Source organism: Podarcis raffonei, chromosome 1 (genome assembly GCF_027172205.1).
Source record: "Podarcis raffonei isolate rPodRaf1 chromosome 1, rPodRaf1.pri, whole genome shotgun sequence".
NCBI lineage: Eukaryota > Metazoa > Chordata > Lepidosauria > Squamata > Lacertidae > Podarcis > Podarcis raffonei.
Genome location: NC_070602.1, coordinates 117,892,658 through 117,911,599, shown reverse-complemented (window position 1 = coordinate 117,911,599; position 18,942 = coordinate 117,892,658). Strand labels below are relative to the sequence as shown.

The following is an 18,942-nucleotide window of genomic DNA, read 5'->3' as shown; positions in this document are numbered from 1 at the left end:
AAAAAGTACATTGTAACATTATTTGAATGTCCCATTCCTGCCATGGTTAAAAGACAAATAAATCTGGAAATCCCAGCCTTCAGTTGGGAGCAGTTTGGGGATCTTGCATATGTTGTTTTGTATTCTAGTGAGTGAAGTCTTTGATAAGGAGGTGTCTCTCAGTGCTCTGAGCACAACCCCTGGTTTCGAAGGACCAGCTGTCACCATGTGGGGCGCTTTCCGTCCGCAGATGCATTAGTATTAAACGGGCATTCCTTGTGGCTGTGGCTGCAGCGCTTCTCTGGCCGTGGCCTTTTTCCTTTTTGCCTATCCATGAGGTCTGACATCCTTCCCATAATGGACCCTTATGACAAATGGTGACATTTTACCGCGGGCCTAAGTAATAAATGTTCAGTGAGAGAAGGCCCTTGGGTTGGATCAACACCGCTTTTGCAAAAGGTTAAGCACTCGCCGCCTCCACCTTCGTCTCAAACCCCCTTTCATGGAGTTGCTTTTATTTATTTTTTTCCTTCGGCAAATCAGAGTCGCTTTGGTTACCGAGACCTCTTTTGCGCTAAGTGCTGCTGTCCGAGGTGCTGAATCGATGGCTCACTGTGCAATCGCCCTGCATCTTTCGGAACAATAGCCTGCTGTGAGCCATACGGTGGCCATTATCTTTGGGTACCTGCCGCGGAATGAACATCAGGGGATCGGCTTATTTGCCTCTTTTTTTTTCCTTATAAGAGAGGAATGTTCGATAAAATAATCATCGTTTGATTTGTATAAGTAGGGCTCAGTATTGCGAGAGCACACTTGCTAAATGGCATATGCTAGCGAGAACCTGTCGTAACACACATCACGCAGGTGGCAGGATTATATCTTGGTGTTCAGAGAAAAGTTAAGCTCCAGGCTGGGTGGGAGGGCACCCTGAAATTATGAATACGCAGGTTTGTGTAGCGGAGGACTAGCTTTGACACATAAAAAGCAGCATAGGAATTATATGTACTTGGGATAGGGCTCCAAGTGCTCAGACATTTCTCCTGTATAGCAAAGTGTATTCAGATGGGCAGGCTACAAATCATAAAATAATTATTATTATTATTATTATTATTATTATTATTATTATTATTATTATCATCATCATCATCATCATCATCTTGCCTCAGTTCTGCAGATCTCCCGGTGAAGGTGGTAACTTAGTTTTCACGAAGGAGTCTTTCAGAAAGGAGATATGGCTGACACCTTTACACAGTGTTGCTGTTTGGCCTCTGGTAGAAATCTTTCACGCCCATAGCACGTGTGTGTGTGTATGTGTGTGTGTCCACAACATTGTATATTTTCCCTTAGACAGGCGCTTGTTTTTTCATCGGGCTAGTCGCTTTCCAGCGCTAGAGATAAAACGTCCTTCATGTATTGGCAGAAAGTGGAATATTTATTAAAGCTCCGGATGCTATTGGGGGACACGGGCTTCTATTCTCCCCTTCAATTTTACTTTTAGCGGATGGGTGCAGTAAAGAAACCGAGTTTGATACGTGTGTGTCTGTTGCTAAATCGGAGTCTTCTAACAACAAGGCGGCTTTGTAAACGGACTAGATGCAGAGCAATCCCGTCTTTGATTCCTTGGTGCCCCCCAGTGGACAGATCCAAAATAATTATTCAAGCTTTGGATTCCCGCCCCCTTCGTAGACGGCAATAAATGGACGGTGGGCTTTATAAAAATTCTCTAAGCTCCTCCAAATGAATTGAGAAGGGAAGACACACACCGCCACCCCCACAATTCTTTTTAAGACGATTGCTCAACAGTACGACCAACATGTTCCGGGCGCTAATAAGGTTGCTATCAGAGAGAAGCGACCATCAACCCAAATTAGGATTGAGCAGGTGGCTTTTAAAGAGCCAACTTTTATAAAGAAGACTCGTTGGAGAGAGGACGGCAAAACTCCCTCGTGGAAGCAGGAATGCAAGGCTCTGTGTGGCGTGGCGTGATCTGGACCCATGAAGATCACGCGAGCACCTTGGTCTGAACAGGCAAACAGCCTCTCCTTCCAGCAATCGGAGTGCGGTAAGTATGCGCACAGAATCCCATCTCGGGTCAGCCGTGATCTGGATTCAGAATCGAGGTGCGAAACCACAGGCGCTCCTTCCACTCCGCTCTTCCTTGGGGGAACCGCCTGCACACCTGCGAGTGAATCACGCTCGCTTGGGAAGGCGCAACGCTTGGAGGCGCGTGATTCCTCTCTCTGTCTCTCTCTCTCTTGCACCCCCTCCCTCTCTCGCCGCCTTAGTCAACACCCGCACTCCTGCCCTCCCAAACTCCAGCTCTTTGGCTTCCCATCTGGAGAAAACGAGGTGGAGGCGCTGGCAGAAGCAGTGACTCATGCCTGCGTCGCAACAGATCAGCCGGCGATTCGCGCTTTTTTAAAAAAAGCGAATCTCAAGTATTGGGGGGGGGCGCTAAGGTCATCTCGAATTAAATGCCAGTGAAGCCATTGATATTCCGACGTTGTTCGTGGCGGAGTTTATAAACGGCGAAGTTCTTCCAAAACGAAGATTTCTCCATCCTCCGCCGTTTGGGTTCCTGGAGTTGGAGCCTGGGTTGGTAAGTCTCTCTCGGTTTATTTTATTTTATTTCCCAACGAAAAAGAACTCGCCCCTCCGTTCTTGGGTTCCCGGAGGATTTTGGAGGCTTTCTTTCGAGACGGTAGGGCTGTCTCCGTACTTAGAATTGAGGAAAGGATATTCGGTCTTGGAAAGCTGATGTTTACGAGGAATAACCTGTTACTTCACTTTCCACCTTGGCCCAGGACGTATCCCCGCATCTCTATCTCTCTCGTTCTTTCTCTACCTCCGGAGATTCAGGTTTGTGACTCGAAATTAAACGCGTGTAGACAAGATGCAATCCTTCACCCGGCTGACCCACAACACCCCGGGGTGCACTTCATTCACGATAACTTTTTTCGTTTGGTGATGATGCCACGGTGACAGGTGGCGTTAAATCTTGACCAAAATTAAACCTATCTATTTCCCGTGAGCTTAGATTTTGATGTATTTTTTTTAAAAATCATTATTATTAAATAACGTGGACCAAACAGCTTTGAAGTCCAAACTCCCGAATGAGGTTGAGATCATGTATTGATCGATCCTCTGCTTTCTGACGACCAATGAAGCTCCGGAAGAGGGTTGCTGGACGCGGAACGAAATGTCTTCCCAAAGCAGCGCCAAGAACACGCGTGGAGAGAGCGAGCCCCAGGAAGGCCAGCCTCTGTAGAACATCTCAATTTTCATTCATTCATTCATTGTATAATTCGTTTGTGCGCATTCAGAGGCGCAAGTTGCCCTAGAAGAATAGATCGGCTTGGCTGCTCCTTTCCCGCAATATTTGCCCCCCAGTTCGCCTCCCTCGACGTCGTTTCGTTTGCCTTTCGTAAACCTGCGAAGGGAGAAGGCGCCCCGGGGACCACCACAGGGATCCCTCGGAGATCTTTCTTCCTCAAGCCATCGCCTCTTCCTCTCCCGACGTCTTTCACCGTTTCCCCATTCGCTCCGAGCCGTCGCCTCCTTCGCTGCCCATTGAGCAAGAAGGGGCGTCGAGTGAGTGGCCGGCGGCGGCCATCCTCCTCCTCCTCTCCCTCCTCCCACCTGCCCTTCCCCTCCGCCGCTTCGCTTCCAGGGGCGAAGACGAATCGTGCTCGGCTCGCCAGCCCCGTCCAGACATTTCCGCCGCTCGCTCGCCAGCCAGCCAGCCAGCCAGCGCTGCCTCCTAAAAACCAACGAGGTGTCGTCGCCTCCAGCCATTTCTCCAGCCACGTCGCTTTGTCTGAGGAGAGGAGGCGGGCGAGAGATCCGCGCACCTCCGAGGAAGAAAGGGATCCTTCTTCTTCTCCTCCTTCTCCCCGCGCTGGAGGTGCAACAAGGTCCCTTTTGTGCGCGCCCTGCCCTCCCCACCTCCGACGGCCCGCCACTTGGCGCCCAGTTTAATGGCTTCTTGTCGCGCCTTGGCCGAAGCGAGAGGAAAGAGAGGGGCGGGGGGGGACCGATAGTCACAGCCCGAAATACACACACACAACACCACACACACACCCTCTCTAAACCTGCCTTTCTCTTCCCTTGCAGTAAATCATTCTGCTGGGATCGGAGAAAGGCTAAGGCAAGAAGAAGACGACGACGAAGCAGCCCGGGATCCAAGGGCTTTGCCTCAGCACCTCATGGCGACCTCGGACCCGTCCTCGTCCAACACGGCTCCCGATCCCAATCCGAGCAACTTGCGACCCACAAGTAGGTCTCGCCTTCCCGTCTCGCGCCGCCTTCGTTGGCTGCCGCGGTTGTGGCGGCCACGCGTCGTCGTCGTCCTCCTTTTTCGGCGGGTGGGTGGCTTCACCACAAAACCCGGCATTCGCCACAAAACCACCGCGACCAAGAACGACCGACATGGAAGCTCGCCTTCGAACGAGAAACCCCTTTCCCTCCACACACACACCCAAAAAAACACGAATTCAGGCCGAAACCGTGGGGTGGTGGGCGTGGGTTCGGCTTGGGGAAAAACAAAGGAACCAAGGAATCTGGGGCCATTGCTACAAAAACGAGAGAAGGGGTGGCAAGGTGGGAGGGGAGAAAAACCCTGTTCGCTGAGGAGGACTTTGTACGCGGCTGCTGGAGCGGGGCGTGAGGGGCGGGTCGGGGTCTCCGACCGTTTTTCGGGCTGACAGACCCGGCCGGCGGCGCCAAGTTCCACCGGTGGTTTCTGACGCGCGGCGCTAGTCCCTTCCCTTCCCGCCGTTTCTTTTTCCTTTCCCTGAGGTAATCTCTGATCCAGGGGGCCAATGGAGGCTATTCGAGAGGCTCCCCCCCCCCATCCCTTGTCCCTAACTGCCCCGTGTTTTGCCTGGAGTTATTAAGGTGTGAGTCGGAAAGGGAGGGCGCGAAGGAGCCGGGTTTATAGCTTTCGGCTAGACAGACATTCGGCAACCCCGCGGAGGGGGAGGGGGGGAAAGGCAAGAGGAGGGGGCGCGGCGGCGGCGGCGGCGGCTTGAAATAAGCCTGGACGACATAATCTCCCAAAGCGGGGAGGGCGATAAATGGAAGCTTAGCAAAAAGCGGGGAAGGGGTCCGCCCGCCTTGGAAGGGGTTGTGAAGCATGGACACTCCCGTCGTTACTGGGCCACATGAGGGGAGGCGAAACCTACCCGGCGAAAATAGCTTTTTTTGTGTGTGTGTGGCGGCCTGGCGCCTGTTTGTTTGTGTTTGTGTGGTGATTTTCTTTCCTCTCGCCTCAGAGCTGTCAAAAGCTCGCCTAATGGTTTCAAGGAAACCGGTGGCGGGCTTTTATTGGGGGGGGGTACACACGACAAAAGAAGGGGCGGGCGCGGTGTTGTGTATGTGTATGCGTGTGTTGTGTATCTCCTTAGGAAGAATCCCTTCCCTCCGCGACCATTTCAAGGAATGCGGCCTCCTGTCAGGTTCCCTCACAGCAGGGAGCAGCGCGGGCTGCGCGCCCTCTTCCCGCGCTCGCGCGGCCATTGCCTATTGTTTCCCGACGGCTCTCTCGCGCGCGCTCCCTCTCTCCCGCCTCCTGGTCCGGCTGCGGGAGCGCGCGTGTGATTGAGGGGAAGGGATGGAAGAGATGGTGTGTGTGTGGCGCGTGTCCCTTGGCCTCCTCTCCTGGTCATGCTCCACCTCGCCTGAGGCGTCTTAAAAGTCCTGTCAGAGCTGCTTCTCCCGCCTGCCACTCTCCGGTCCCGCCTTCCCTTTCGGCTCCCCGGCGCCCCGTCCTTCGTCCTCTCCGGCTGTCCTTCTTCGGCAGCCGGGCGGCCTCCTCCTTTTCACCTGAGGCGACCTTCTCCCGCTGCCTCCTCGCCGTCCTTGCGCCTTTCCAGCCCGCTGACCCGCTGGAAGGGCTCTCCACCCGCGCCATTTGTCTTCTCCCCGTTCCCTTTCCCGCCCTTCTCTTTTCTGCTCTCTTTCCCTGCGCGTTCCCCTCTCTGCCTGATGGCTCCAGTTCGACCACCACCACCACAACAGCCCCCATTTTATTTTATTTTTGCCATACATTCCCACCACCCCACCACCTCAGCAAGCATCTCTCCAACTCTTAAGCTTGGAATCTCCCCCCTTCCCCATAGCTGTCAACTTTTCCCTTTTCTTGCGAGGAATCCTATTCGGAATAAGGGAATTTCCCTTTTAAAAAAGGAAAACCTTGACAGCTATGCCTTCCACCCCTTCAAATGCGCTCTGTACCCCGCCACCATTTCCCTGGGCGCGCCTTCTCGCGCCCGCCTTCCTGCCTCTTCTCGTCCTCCCGGCCAGAGCGCCCCCTACAGGCGCGTTTTTTTAAAAAGCGTGGAAGGGGTGGTAGTAAAGGCGCGAGACCCAGCGCGCACTGCGGGCGGAGCCAAAGCCCAGCCTTTTCATTTAGACATTTTTGTCCTTTTTTCCAAGGGGCAGCTGGGGGGGGGGCGAGGATTTGCTGTCCTCTCCGACATGCCGGTTTGAGACTGTGGTTGCATCCATGCTTAAAAGGAAATGAGCTCCACGAATGCCAACGGACACCTGCTTTCAAGGGGTGTGGATCGCATGGAAAGCCTGGCGATCTTTCATGAAAGGAAGTTGCGTTGGAACCAGGGGGTCCCGAAAGGATGCACCTACAAAGGCCATAAATCTTAACTCCGGAGCAGTTACCCCCTTAGTATTGGGACCTAAAACAATGGCCAAGTAATACACCGCTAGCTAGAACCTTTATTCTCCCTCATTCTTTCCTGCGTTCCTCAGTCTAGCACTGACTTTACTACAGGCCCAGCTTTTCGTCCCTTGGAGAAATGAGGTGTGCTTGTTTCCACAATTCTAATGCAGGGTTTTAACTCCACCCACAGTGTTTTGCTTATTTATATATTTATTGGCAATCGATTTTTTTCTCTTTCCTTCTCCCACCCCACTCCGTTAATTGCTTCGGATGGGCTCCTCCATTCCCTCTCTTTCTAATTTCTTCCAGGAGTAGTGTGGGGGAAGCACATTGGAAATCCACTTAATGAATTTCAAGTTGAATTTCACAGAAATACACGGCAGGCAGCCAAGCTAGTTATCTTCTTCAGGTATCGCCAGTATCCGTGATTTGGGACATGCAGCTTAGGTTTCATTTCGGCCGCCTCCTGAATAATGCACGCATGTTTTAAACTTGAAAACATGTTTTATAATGCCGCTAGCACTTTAGAGTTTAAAGAGTCAGAATAAAATACGCTTTTCCTTCTGGGTTCCATTCACACGGTATCCTTTCTTAGGATCCGGGTTAGTCATTGGCAGAGCCGCAGTTACTGGGCATGGAAGCCAGCTGCCAAATAGGCTTACTCGGAAGTAAATCCCCCTGAGTTCAGTGGGGCTTACTACTGTATGCCTTAACACCGTGGCAGAGCCGTTTCCAATTCTCCAGGCCTCTTGAAGTCTCTCGGCCCGCTGGGGCTTTGATGGTTGGCAATCAATTATCTTTCTGTTTCCTTCCTTCTGCGATTTATGAGTTGTTGTTTTTTTGTCTCTCCCCTACTTTATCCCTTTCTATTTGCCCTCTCTCGTTTCAGTTAGCGCCCCAAACTAACTCACACTTGCCTAAACCTAATTGAAGGTCGTTGCAGCCTCTCGCACTTTCAGCACCGCCTGAGATGGACAGCGCAATGCGTGTTCCAACTGCCTGATAGGGGTTGCGGGCAGTATGAATGGGGTTGTCTCGAAAAATGGGGAGCAGGAGGACGTGAGGGGCCTTTCAATGTGTCTCCCTGACTCGTCATTCCGGCTGCAACCTAGTCATGCAAGTCTGATCATCTAGTCAAATACTATTTTTCACCCAATTAATTCCTGAACTCTTCCATGACCCCATTTCATGCCAGTTTATTTTAAGCTGCCACTTTCCTGGAGCCGTGCCAATAAATTATTAGGAGATAGTCAGGTCTCTCTCTCTCTCCTCCAGCTGCTTTGTCTCTTCCCATCTTCCGGCTGGTACCTATACTGCCAGCGACTCACCACTGACTCGCCTGCGCGCTCAACCTGCTATTCCCTCCCACCCACCACCCACCTCGTGATTCCTTCATTGGCCCCAAAGGCTCCCTTAAAAGGAAAGCGTGCTCGACTTTGTTAAAAGACCACGGAAATCACAAACTGGAGGCTTGATGGGGAACTTGGAATAGCAGAAAGCTGGGGAAGGGGGCGGCGGCATGAGGTTTATTTCCGTTGTCTAATGGGGCTGCGACTAGATAACAAAGACTTTTGTTGTGCTCGTACCAGATATCACAGGGGAAGTGGAACTATGTCTTTGTTTGGACCAACGACTGCATGTCTCCCAGTCCTTGCGTTGACCTGGAGACATTAACGTAAAGCAAACACGCCTGTGCGAAAAGATGCAGGTAGCTACGCCGAGAATGGAGGCCTGCCATTTTCCGCCACCAGCACTCACATTCATACCGGAGGCATTCTTGATGATCCCAAAGACGTTTCGTTTGAGTTAAGCCTTCTAGCTGCCATGAGGGTAGAAAACAGAAAGATAAAATGCGTTCCGCTTGGAGCAGTCCCTGTCCTGCCTAAGTCTTCGCTCCCACCACACCTCTCCAATAACCCCTTCTAGGACAGTGGAGAAGGCACTCTGCTTATGGCCGGCTAAAGCTGTTTGCCCATTCACCTTTTGAGTGGGATCTGCTGCAATAAGGTAAATTAAGATTGAGATGCCAGTGTAATTGCCGTCCCCCCATTACCCCAAATCGCCAGTGCAATCAGTCAGTCACCTTTTGGGACCCGTTCTCTCTTTTGTCTAGCAGAACATTATGATCTGCTAGTGGGGCTGCTAAATATTTCGTTTGCGTTCTGAGAGCTGCAGTATATTTTTTAGAGCCAGGTCTGCCGCTCCTTCGAAGCACAGCAGCTGGGGATTGCAAAGTAGGCTGTGCCGCTCATTTCCACGGCCATAAACCTCTCGTCTCTGTTCCTTTCAGCTTATGACACCTGGTGTGGTGTGGCTCATGGCTGCACGAAGAAAATCGGGCTGAAGATATGTGGTAAGTGAAAAGATGCGCGCGCAAAAAATCGTGTAGCTCCGGTCATATTCTCTCTGTGTCCGTGTCTCTTTCTCTTTCCTTCTCTCTCTCACCTCCTTCCCTCCTTCAGGCTTTGTCTTGAATCCATAACCATCCCCGAAGCTTTTTTATCACTTGCTTAAGCCCATCATCGCTCCCTTTCTGAAGCAACTGGGTTGGCCGACCAGAGAAAAAGTAGGCCACCTCTTTCATCTGCAGATAAACGCGAGAAACTGGAACGAACCCGCAAATAAACGTTTCTCCTCCCCTCTTCCTCCGCCCACGGAGAAGTGCGACGAGGCAACCATCAGCAATACCCCAAATTCGTTTTCCAGGAGGTGGTGGGATGGGCGGGCTGTGTGTCTGTGTAAGAGCGAAATTGGCGCTTCTCTCTAATCCTGTGCTAGAGGCTCTTGCGCCCTCTACTGTCCGACGCAAGCACAGACCGTCAGCAGCCAGGGCAAAGCGCAGCTGGAGGTAGAATTTACTGGTTCCCCGTTAAATTGACCTACTGGTGCTAGAAAACAACAACTGTGGCTGCTGGAAATACACCACAGGCCTTCCCCCCCCCAGGGCGTTTGAAGCGAGATGGGCGTTTAGCAGATGGATAGCGCGACACCTGTGTGCATTTGCAAGAGGTTCCTTAGACGGGAGATCCTCTGCCCAAAAAGAACTGCAGGTCTTTTTGCGCGTGCGATGCTGCTGGTAGATTAAACAGGGCTAGCTTTAGGAAGAAGGCATCTCCGCGATTCTGCTCCTCCTGTCCACCTCAAAGGGGTAACTCCTCCTGAAGCCTCCGGGTATCCAGCTCCCTCCGGCGACCCTGTGAAACGGGGGCCGTCGAGGAAGGCTGGGGAAGGGGGTGTGGCGGCGGCGCACGACCGATGGCGAGAGCGAACAGCAGGAGGAAAGGAGCGCTTGCCAGGCGGCGAGTTGGGGCTGCTTTGCCACATCTCACTGTCTGAAATTTTTCAACCTTATCGGCCCAGAAAATACGGATCTCCTGGGGGAGAAAGATTAACGAGAGCCTTATTAAAGAGCCATTCGTCAGGCTGCTGCGTCCGGGAGATAGGAGGCTGGCAGCCAGTCAGCGCTCGGGTGTCTTGAAGTGAAGGGAGGAGGAAGGCGAGCAAATAATATGCCGTCAGATTGCACCCGCTACAGCAAGAGATTCATTTGCGGATAACGAGACTGTCTGCCTCTCTTTAGATTTCTTTATAACGCCTAGGAAAGAAGGGGGGGCGGGGACGCCTAAGCGCAGCCAAATCGTGGTCCATGTTTTGCTTTTGGAGGTTTTAAATGCATTTAACAATAGCCCGGTCCTGTGTGCGCTTGCTCGTAAGAAAACTGAACTCCATGGGGTTTACTGCCAGGAAAATACGCACAAGATCCCGGCCTTTCAACAGAAGCCCTTTGCGCGCTTATTTGGGAGTAAGGCTCGGGTTACGGACTTGCTTCTGGGTAAGCACACATAGGATCAGTCTGAGAGAGAAGCGCTTTCATCAAATCACGTGTGTGCTCTTAAACATGCACTTGCAAGCACGCACTCACACGTTTTTCCCTAATATTTCAGCATGCCAGAGGGTGGTGGTATATTTTAAAGTCGAAGGAAACACACGGGGAGCCGGAATTAAGGCGCGTCTGAAAAGCACCAGCGGCGAGGTTGCTTTAACCCTTCCAGCCCAGCAGAGGTTGCCTTGGAGCCGAAGAAAGGACTGCTATTAACTTCTTCCTCTTCTATAAATAGCTCCTGATCTGGGCTTAATGGGCCGTTTCCTTGCTGGTCCCTTCAGTGGCTGGAGCGGCGAGGGTTTTTTCATCATCATTTTAATTTAGCTCGGCAAGCAGAACTGATAAAGTAACGCGCCGCTGCCTCTGGTTGCTAGACTACCGGGGTTTATGGAGGGGCAACCCTTCTGCTGCCACTAAACAAATACAGACCGCTAGAAATACTGCGCGCTCTCCCAACGACCGTTGTCAATGCAGCACGGTGGGCAACAGCGCGATCCCCAAACCGGTCGAGCTGTTAAAGGCTTTAAATCCAGACCTGCAGCGTATAGAACGTTTTGGACTGAGCCGCAAAGTCCAGCTGGTGGTTTAGAGCAGTTAGTCTTAAGGTGTCCCAAGACTCGTTTGGTGGTAGTGTTTTGTGCCTTGCGTTTCTTTATAATTTTTGCTCGGGGCGGGGTTGAGCGCGCCTGCATCTTCCCACTTAATAAAATACATGCATTTCTAAGCTGCTTTAGAAATTTTAAACAACGGGACCTCCTTAAACTGCAGCCATTTGATCGCTGTTAGATTTGTTCGTTGGTTTCAGGCTTCCCTAGGAGGAAAGGGCAGGGTGAGGTGTGCGCAGATTAGTTAGATCCACTTTAATTCTTTCCATATTAAATTCAAAAGAGTCTGATTTCTCACAGTTGGGAATCAAATTTCCATCGTGTGTGTGTGTATGTAAATCCCTTCGTTGCGTCTGGCGCTTCCAAACGTCGCCGGTTGCCGGGCCATTAAGGACTTTCAAGTCGATTACCCTGCGCGATTGATCAGTTAATTAGCCAGCCCATCAAAGCGAGTATTATGGTCTCTCAAGGCAGGCGCTGGCTGGAGGATGCTTCCTGGAGCAAAAACGTGCCGATTTATAGGGGACCAATCACCCGTTTTGTCCAGAGTTGTGAAGGCGTCTCGCCGGACTTGAGGCACCTAATCTGTGCAACGCCGAAGTGACTTTCGCGAAAGGCAGACCTAACTAAAAAGCGGACTGAAGATTTATTTTTTTAAGCCAGCCGTGAATAAATTATTATGGAGGTGATGCTGAACATCTTGGTCTAACCGGAAAGGCAGAAGATGTGAGAAAATTACTGTATTTAAGCTCAGGAATATTCGCATTTCTTTCTCCGGCGCCCACACCACCCGTGGATACAAGATTTTCCGTTTGAGATATTATATAAACCAGGCCTGGGAAACTTGCTGCACTGCTCCCTGTTGCTGGAGCCTAACATCCACCCATCCTCCCTTGACCGCACTGCCTGATGGGCTTTTGAGTCCATCAACTTCCGGAGGGCTGCTGGTTCCTCGCCTCTGCGGTGAATTATAATCTCCTCCCTGAGAGCTAGCAGCTTTGTTTGAGGATCCCGATTCCTCAAGCTCCTGTGGTGTCTGCAAAAAGAGGGAGGGGCCAGAGATCTCAGGATCCCACCAGGAGGACGGAGTCACATTCAGCAGAGATCTGAATTGAGATCAAATCCTACAGAATTCGATTTACTTCTGAGAAAGCACGTGTTGTCAGAGACAGCGCTACTCCCTTGCCTTGCCTTGAAGCAGGGACTGTCTTTTAGCGCCTACAAACCCTGGCGGGGGCGATCGCACCCTGAAAATAGTTATTCACATAAATAAGTAAGTAAATGCAAAGCGGCCTCGCCTCAACTTCGAAGCAAGCTCTTTTGATTTCAGCGGACTTTCCGATTTCTCCCCGTGGGGTTTCCAGGGACGCGAAGTCTGGATAAAGCGGCCTCTCACCAAAGACTGCGACCGCCAACTCAGTGTGACTTAGGTGGCTGCAATCCTTTACCTGGAACTTGCTTCTTGAGTAGAGAGACATGTTTAGAATTGGGCTGTTATCCCAAAGTAAGAGTGCAAAGGATTGCCGAACAATTGGGAAGAAAGGCCACCGAAATCCAGCGGGATATATTTCCCCCAAATATAACGGGTTTAGGATTTGTGCTGCTTGATCGATGCTGACCGCACCTAGGCATCTTTATTCTGGGAAATAAGTCGCGCTGCGTCCCGTGGAAATCACTCCTAAGTAAATGCGCGCGGGATGAATTGCCAACCGCGATGGTGCCAAAGAACAGAACAGGGAACATGAGGCCATACTGTATTTTTATATATCTCACCTGTCCCCTAAAGACGTCAAGGAGATTTGAACCGCCCCTCCCTTCTTGGTACATTACTCTGACACCTAGTTAGGGAAGTTGTCGAAGGACACAAGAGTTCTTATTCGGAAGTGTCCAAAGCAAGAAAAATAAAAGAAACACACAACACATATCTCTTCTGTTCAGCCCAGTAGAAACCACAGAGATCTTAAAACTACCGCAAAAGTTACCACAGTGCATCCCAGAAGCTATGCACTAATAGAAAGCGTTTTACGGGAGCGATTAGGTTTGAAAACCCACTAGGAACAAAGCAGAGAACACTTTCAGCGGGACGCAGCATAGAGGCCACACACTGCATCCTGTGAGATGGGGGATACATTGGTTTAATAAATGAATAAATAAATCCGTTAACTTGCAAACCAGTTAAACTGCAGTCGTTCGACCTGAACAGTATTTATGAAAACAGGACCCACAAAACTCTTTCCTTTGATGCAAGTTTAGATTCTTTAAACTTTGCAGTACCATCCAAGCTTGTGCCCTTGGGTCGGTTTCGGTGTTTCGCATTCATTCATGATGCGCAATGGAAATAAATGCCTGGTTCAATTTCTGTTCAAAAGACTAGGGAAACTTCTCTATTCTGAGGCGAATCAGAGTGGACAGTAATTTATTCTCTGGTGCCCTCAGTGCTTGTTTTCCCGGTATAATTATTTAATTCGAGTATTCAAATCGTTTTGTTGCCATTCTTCCATTTGGGTATTTTGTTGCGTGCGCCTTTGTCTCTTAGACCCAACTCGCAGCCGGAAGGAATACGCTGCTAGTTTTAGAAATAAGCAAACCCAACGCCCTTCCCCATCAGCCAATCAGAGTGAAGTAGGACTCCTTTCCTAATTGGCTATGATCTCCTTTATGTAATGGGAGCCGCGCTCGGATTTATCCAATGAGGCTTCAGTAGAACATTCACAAAATTTCTGCGGTGGTTCTTGGGTGGGCGGACTATAGAACGCAGTCGCTCTCGTTTCTAGTCCTCACGGCCTCTGTAATAGAGCGAGGTCGAAAACGAAAAGGCTGCAGAAGGTTGGGTCGCTTGCTCTCAAAGGTGGTCCATGGAGACCTTAAGCTGGGGGAGCGGTCTGTCAGAGAGCGCTGCACTGGAGCTGGGATTTTGTTATTCCTTCCTGCTTTTGCTCTATCTTATGAGCAACCCAGTCCTGTGATCCCAATGGAGACAGACTGGTCTAGTAGTCAAAATTCATAGCCTTCCCTTTGACCATAGAACAGTATTATTATTTAAATAAACACCTTATAGTTTTCGATATTCGAATCCAGAATGGGATGAGCTGTGTTTAAAGAGTCTCTCTCGCTCACTCTCTCTCTCTCACACACACACAAATTGTCATTTTTCTATAACTATGCCTCTCAGTAGTTTAATACTATTTTCTCTAAGGCCTTTAAATCTTGCCCTGAAAATAATTGGCTTCCTTTTATATGCCCAGTAGCGTCAGATCAAGTCGAATTACCTTCTAGGAGAGTGGGGAAGGGAAGAGAGAGACAATCTACTGTAAAATAATTGCCCAATTTGTACCTATTACTTCAACGTCGCGTGGATGCAGCAACCTGGTTAACTTTATTAGCTGGAGATTTCCTGATACATCATCCTCACAGAAGTTCAATTTGGTTTGGTTTTTAAAACAAGAATAACTGATTAAATCTTTAAATGGGAGGAGGAAAGGGGAGGGCCAGCCCTGGCTTGCTCTAGACAGGCCCCGCCAGATCTCGTTTTAATTAACTTTTCTGGAAATGAGCAGCGTTGGACTCCCGCCCTCCTTTCTGGATGCACCGAAGGACGGAAAGAATAGCACAACTAGTACAGTTGATGGTTATCAAGTAAGCCTCGCCAAGGAGAAATAGAAGAAATCCAATACGGCAGAAAGGGACGCTCCTGTTATCTGTGCCACTTGTTCAAGGAGACCGACGGGTCAACTAAATTCTTGGGGCCACGATCTAACGAAGTGAAGCCCCCTTTAATTCCTGGAGTTCATTGGTGACCTGAGAGTGATTGACTTTGGCTGAATTCTCGGCTCTTTATAGATAAACGGGTAAAGGGCCCTTGGACGGTTAAGCGTAGCCAAAGGCGACTGTTGGGTTGCGGCGCTCATCTCGCTTTTAGGCGAAGGGAGCCGGCGTTTGTTCACAGCTTTCTCACTAAACCGCTTCTGGCACAACAGAACACCGTGACGGAAGCCAGAGCGCACGGAAACGCCTTTTACCTTCCTGCTGCAACGGTATCTATTTATCTACTTGCACTGGCCTGCTTTCCAGCTGCTAGGTTGGCAGGAGCTGGGACAGAGCCGCGGGAGCTCAGCATCTTGCGGGGACCCAAACCCTCAACTTTCTGATAGGCAAGCCCAAAAGGCTTAGTGATTTAGACCACAGCGCCACCTGCGTCCTTCTTTATAGCCACCAGGACGCGATGCCATTGCTCACGAGTTAATCGACATTTTAATCCTTTGCTGAAAGTCCAAACCCCATTCCAATACGCTTTGTGGGGGCTTCAGCTCAAGGGACCCCCGTTATCATTCTTTCAGTTGTTGGCAAGCTCAGTGCCTTTTGGAATTGAAGAAGGCTGATGTCCTCTCCAGTGTATCAAGCGCGCTCACAGAGGCACAGCACACGCGCACTCATGGAACCGTATTCTCTGGAGAACAGCGACCCCTTTCTGTCTCTTTACGCACCAAAAAAACCTAAACTGAACTTGGAGAGACATAAATAATAGGGGGAGACTTAGGTTCAATTTCCCCACTCACGGGGTGATCTTGAGCCTCTCTTTGCCAGGGCTTTATTATTAGTATTAGCATTATTTTATCCATACTCTGCTTATCTGTCTGGGTTTCCCCAGCCACTTTGTGGGGAGACTTCCTCCCTGACCGCTTTTAGAGCAAGAGGTAGGGGAGCTGTGGCTCCTCCAGAAATTTATGGGACTCCACCTCCCATCGGTTCCAGCCAGCATGCCAAATGGGTCATGGTGGATGGGAGTTGTAGTCCAGAAACATTGGGAGGACCAGTAGCTTCCCGATCGCTGCTAAATGCAGCGCATTCGTTCCTCTCTCGCTTTTTGAGCAGAAATCTAAAATTAAGATTGCGGTAGTTTGCCTGTCACAAGCGGGGACCTCTGGTGGATGAGTCAGTGGAGTCACGTTTTGCAGCCTTCATCGGCTGAAAACTTTATTTTAAAAAAGCAAGCTCCCCCCTCTCTTCGGTCCGATGCGCGCGCGCTTTAGCGAAGACGCAACACCTCCCAAGTTTATTCTTGGCACCGTGTGCTTTCGCCTTGAAAGGGAGCGCCTGCTGACACGTGCCTTTCTGTAAACCCCACCCGCCCGCTCCTCTCCTGCCTCCCACTGAAGTCAGCGGGACGTTTTGCCTTGGGCTACTCCTTGCAATGGGGGGGGAGGGGGAGGCCTGGCTGTCATCACGAGGAAGGAACCGCGAGGGCGTGAGTGAGCCGGAAGAAAAGGAAGCGCGTCCCAAAATCGTGAGCCTGAGTCAGAGTGACAGGAGAAGACAGAAATAGCGACTGCTTTGGGGGGCTTCCGCTCCCGCACCGGCACTTGCACGCACGTCTTCCTCTTCGACTGACGACGCAGTTCTTCGAAGGAAGCTATGGGATCCGTGCAACGGGCACCCCACTGAAGGCAACAGCAGAGAAGGCAACCACTTGGTTCCAATCAGGCCTGATGGTTGCTAGCTATGCTCAGAGTAGACCCTCCAGTCTACTAACCTAACGCCCATTATTTTCAATAGCCCTACCCTTGTTTGGGCAGAAACATACAATGCTAGTGTCTATTCCGTGTTACAGCATCGGTACATCTAACCTCCTCTGTCTTGTCTACACGAGCTGGCTGCGGCCTTCTGGGACTTCAGGAAAGGCTCTTTCCCATCCCCTTCGTGGAGATGCTGCGAGTTGAACCCACGACCTGCTGGATGCACAGCAGGGGCTCTGCCGCTGAGCTACAGGCTCAGGGCCACCCATTCTACACTCACGAGTGGGACTTGCTTCGGATTAAACGTTTCCCAGGAGTGGGGTGTCCTGCTCCTCCATCGGGTTTCTTTGCACCTAAAACGTTTCTGAATAGGAGCTAACTTTCGTTATGGCTTAATTTATGATCTCAGAGGAGCTTTCCCCATCCCCCTTTTACAGTGCCAGCCTACGCACGTTTACTCAGAAGTAAATTGCACTATGCTGAAAGTGGCTTCATCCTAGGTAGAAGTGTGCATAGATTGGAAGGCTTGATTATGGTTATTATGATTATTGAGTTTTTAAAAAGTAATAATCAGAAATAAATAAGAATAAACATGTGCACCCCACCCCCGGAGACCATTCCATTGCAACTATCCAACGTCCCAAAATTTCAACACCTCTTGCGACGATTTTGACCCCTTTCCGTTTTAACTACAAATTCTATAACCACCCTCCATATCTCCTCAAAATCATTTCTCCTGCATATTCCCCGTCTTACCTTAATGGCACATGTTAATTTATCATAAATAGCTATATCCCATACCTCTTTATACCATTCTTCCATTCTGGAAGGAAGACTGGGAGCCTTAAACATGAAGTACAGTTATTTTTATGTCTTAATTTTTTTTAAAAAAGTAACCAAACTGAAGAGAGAATCCTGTTCGGAAAGTCTCTCTTTTTTTAAGGTTATATAAAAACAAGTGTAGAGGTCGTCCTCCTTTTATTTTGAATTCCTTTGCGTCGAAATCTATGGCGAGCTTAATACTGACGAACTGATGCGGGGGGGGGGGGGACGCATTCATTCACGCCCCCTACCCCCGCCCCTTCCCACGAAGGAAATAATTCTCTTTCGGAGGATGTGAAGCGAGCGCAGCCTTCCAACATATAGATTAGCCTCCGAGGTGGTCCCATTGAAGCCAGGCATAATAGGGCATCTGTTCCCATGGCAACGAAAAGCAAACCCGGGAAGCTGGGGTAGAGTCTGACTGGAGCCGGGAAGCATTGACCGATTAATCAGCAGCCGCCGGGGACCGACGGACGCGCATTCGCCGTGGATTTCAGAGCGCGAGCGCCGAACTAGATTTCCTGACGGGGAGCCACATCCTAAAGTCTGGTCCTATGTGCCTGTTAGCTTAGAAATTAGTCCAATCTCAGTGGGACTCGCTCCCTGGCAAAGCGTGCGCAGTACTAAGCGCCGCACTCATTTCAGTTTCAGAGCACATTTGATGAGGATTGAGCTACACACACACATTTTCCTCCGCTTTGGGGGGTCACGGACCTTTCCCCTAAATCGATGTCTCCAGCAACAAGGAAGAAGAAATCTCAGTGAGGCTGCTCTCCTTTGTTATGCTAAGGCTGCGATCCTAACCGTGTCTGCCCTGAAGGAAGAAGTGCTACAGAATTCAATTCAAATGGGGCTTTTAGTTGTTGTTTGGTCGTTTAGTGGTGTCCGACTCTTCGTGACCCCATGGACCAGAGCACGCCAGGCACTCCTGTCTTCCACTGCCTCCCGCAGTTTGGACAGACTCATGCTGGTAGCTTCGAGAACACTGTCCAACCATCTCGTCCTCTGTCATCCCCTTCTCCTTGTGCCCTCCATCTTTCTCAACATCAGGGTCTTTTCCAGGGAGTCTTCTCTTCTCGTGAGGTGGCCAGAGTATTGGAGCCTCAGCTTCAGGATCTGTCCTTCCAGTGAGCACCCAGGGCTGATTTCCTTCAGAATGGATAGGTTTGATCTTCTTGCAGTCCATGGGACTCTCCAGAGTCTCCTCCAGCATCATAATTCAAAAGCATCAATTCTTCGGCGATCAGCCTTTTTATGGTCCAGCTTTCACTTCCATACATCACTACTGGGAAAACCATAGCTTTAACTATACGGACCCTTGTTGGCAACTCTCGGGGAAATGGGGTTAGGGTTGCAGTTTAACATGGAAATAAAGCTTTATTCAGAAAAGTGGGTCTTAGAGACACTTAGAGAAAGAGGCGGCCCTTTACTGTCAAACCGTCCGATAGACACCTCCGCAATATC

The 18,942-nt window shown here is 50.3% G+C and overlaps 1 protein-coding gene across 4 annotated transcripts in view; it reads left to right on the top strand.

The window, feature by feature from the left end:
* Window positions 1-1,701: 1,701 nt before the first annotated feature.
* Window positions 1,702-18,942, top strand: part of GAD1 (glutamate decarboxylase 1) — a 56,950-nt gene continuing 39,709 nt past the window's right edge. Inside the window, exons 1-3 of one of the 4 annotated variants that reach the window (XM_053359849.1) lie at window positions 1,702-2,041; window positions 4,093-4,254; window positions 8,946-9,008. In XM_053359849.1, coding sequence (XP_053215824.1) covers window positions 1,975-2,041; window positions 4,093-4,254; window positions 8,946-9,008 — 292 coding nt within the window. In that variant the 5' untranslated portion in view covers window positions 1,702-1,974. The other 3 variants (XM_053359850.1, XM_053359862.1, XM_053359852.1) reach the window with 3 other exon arrangements.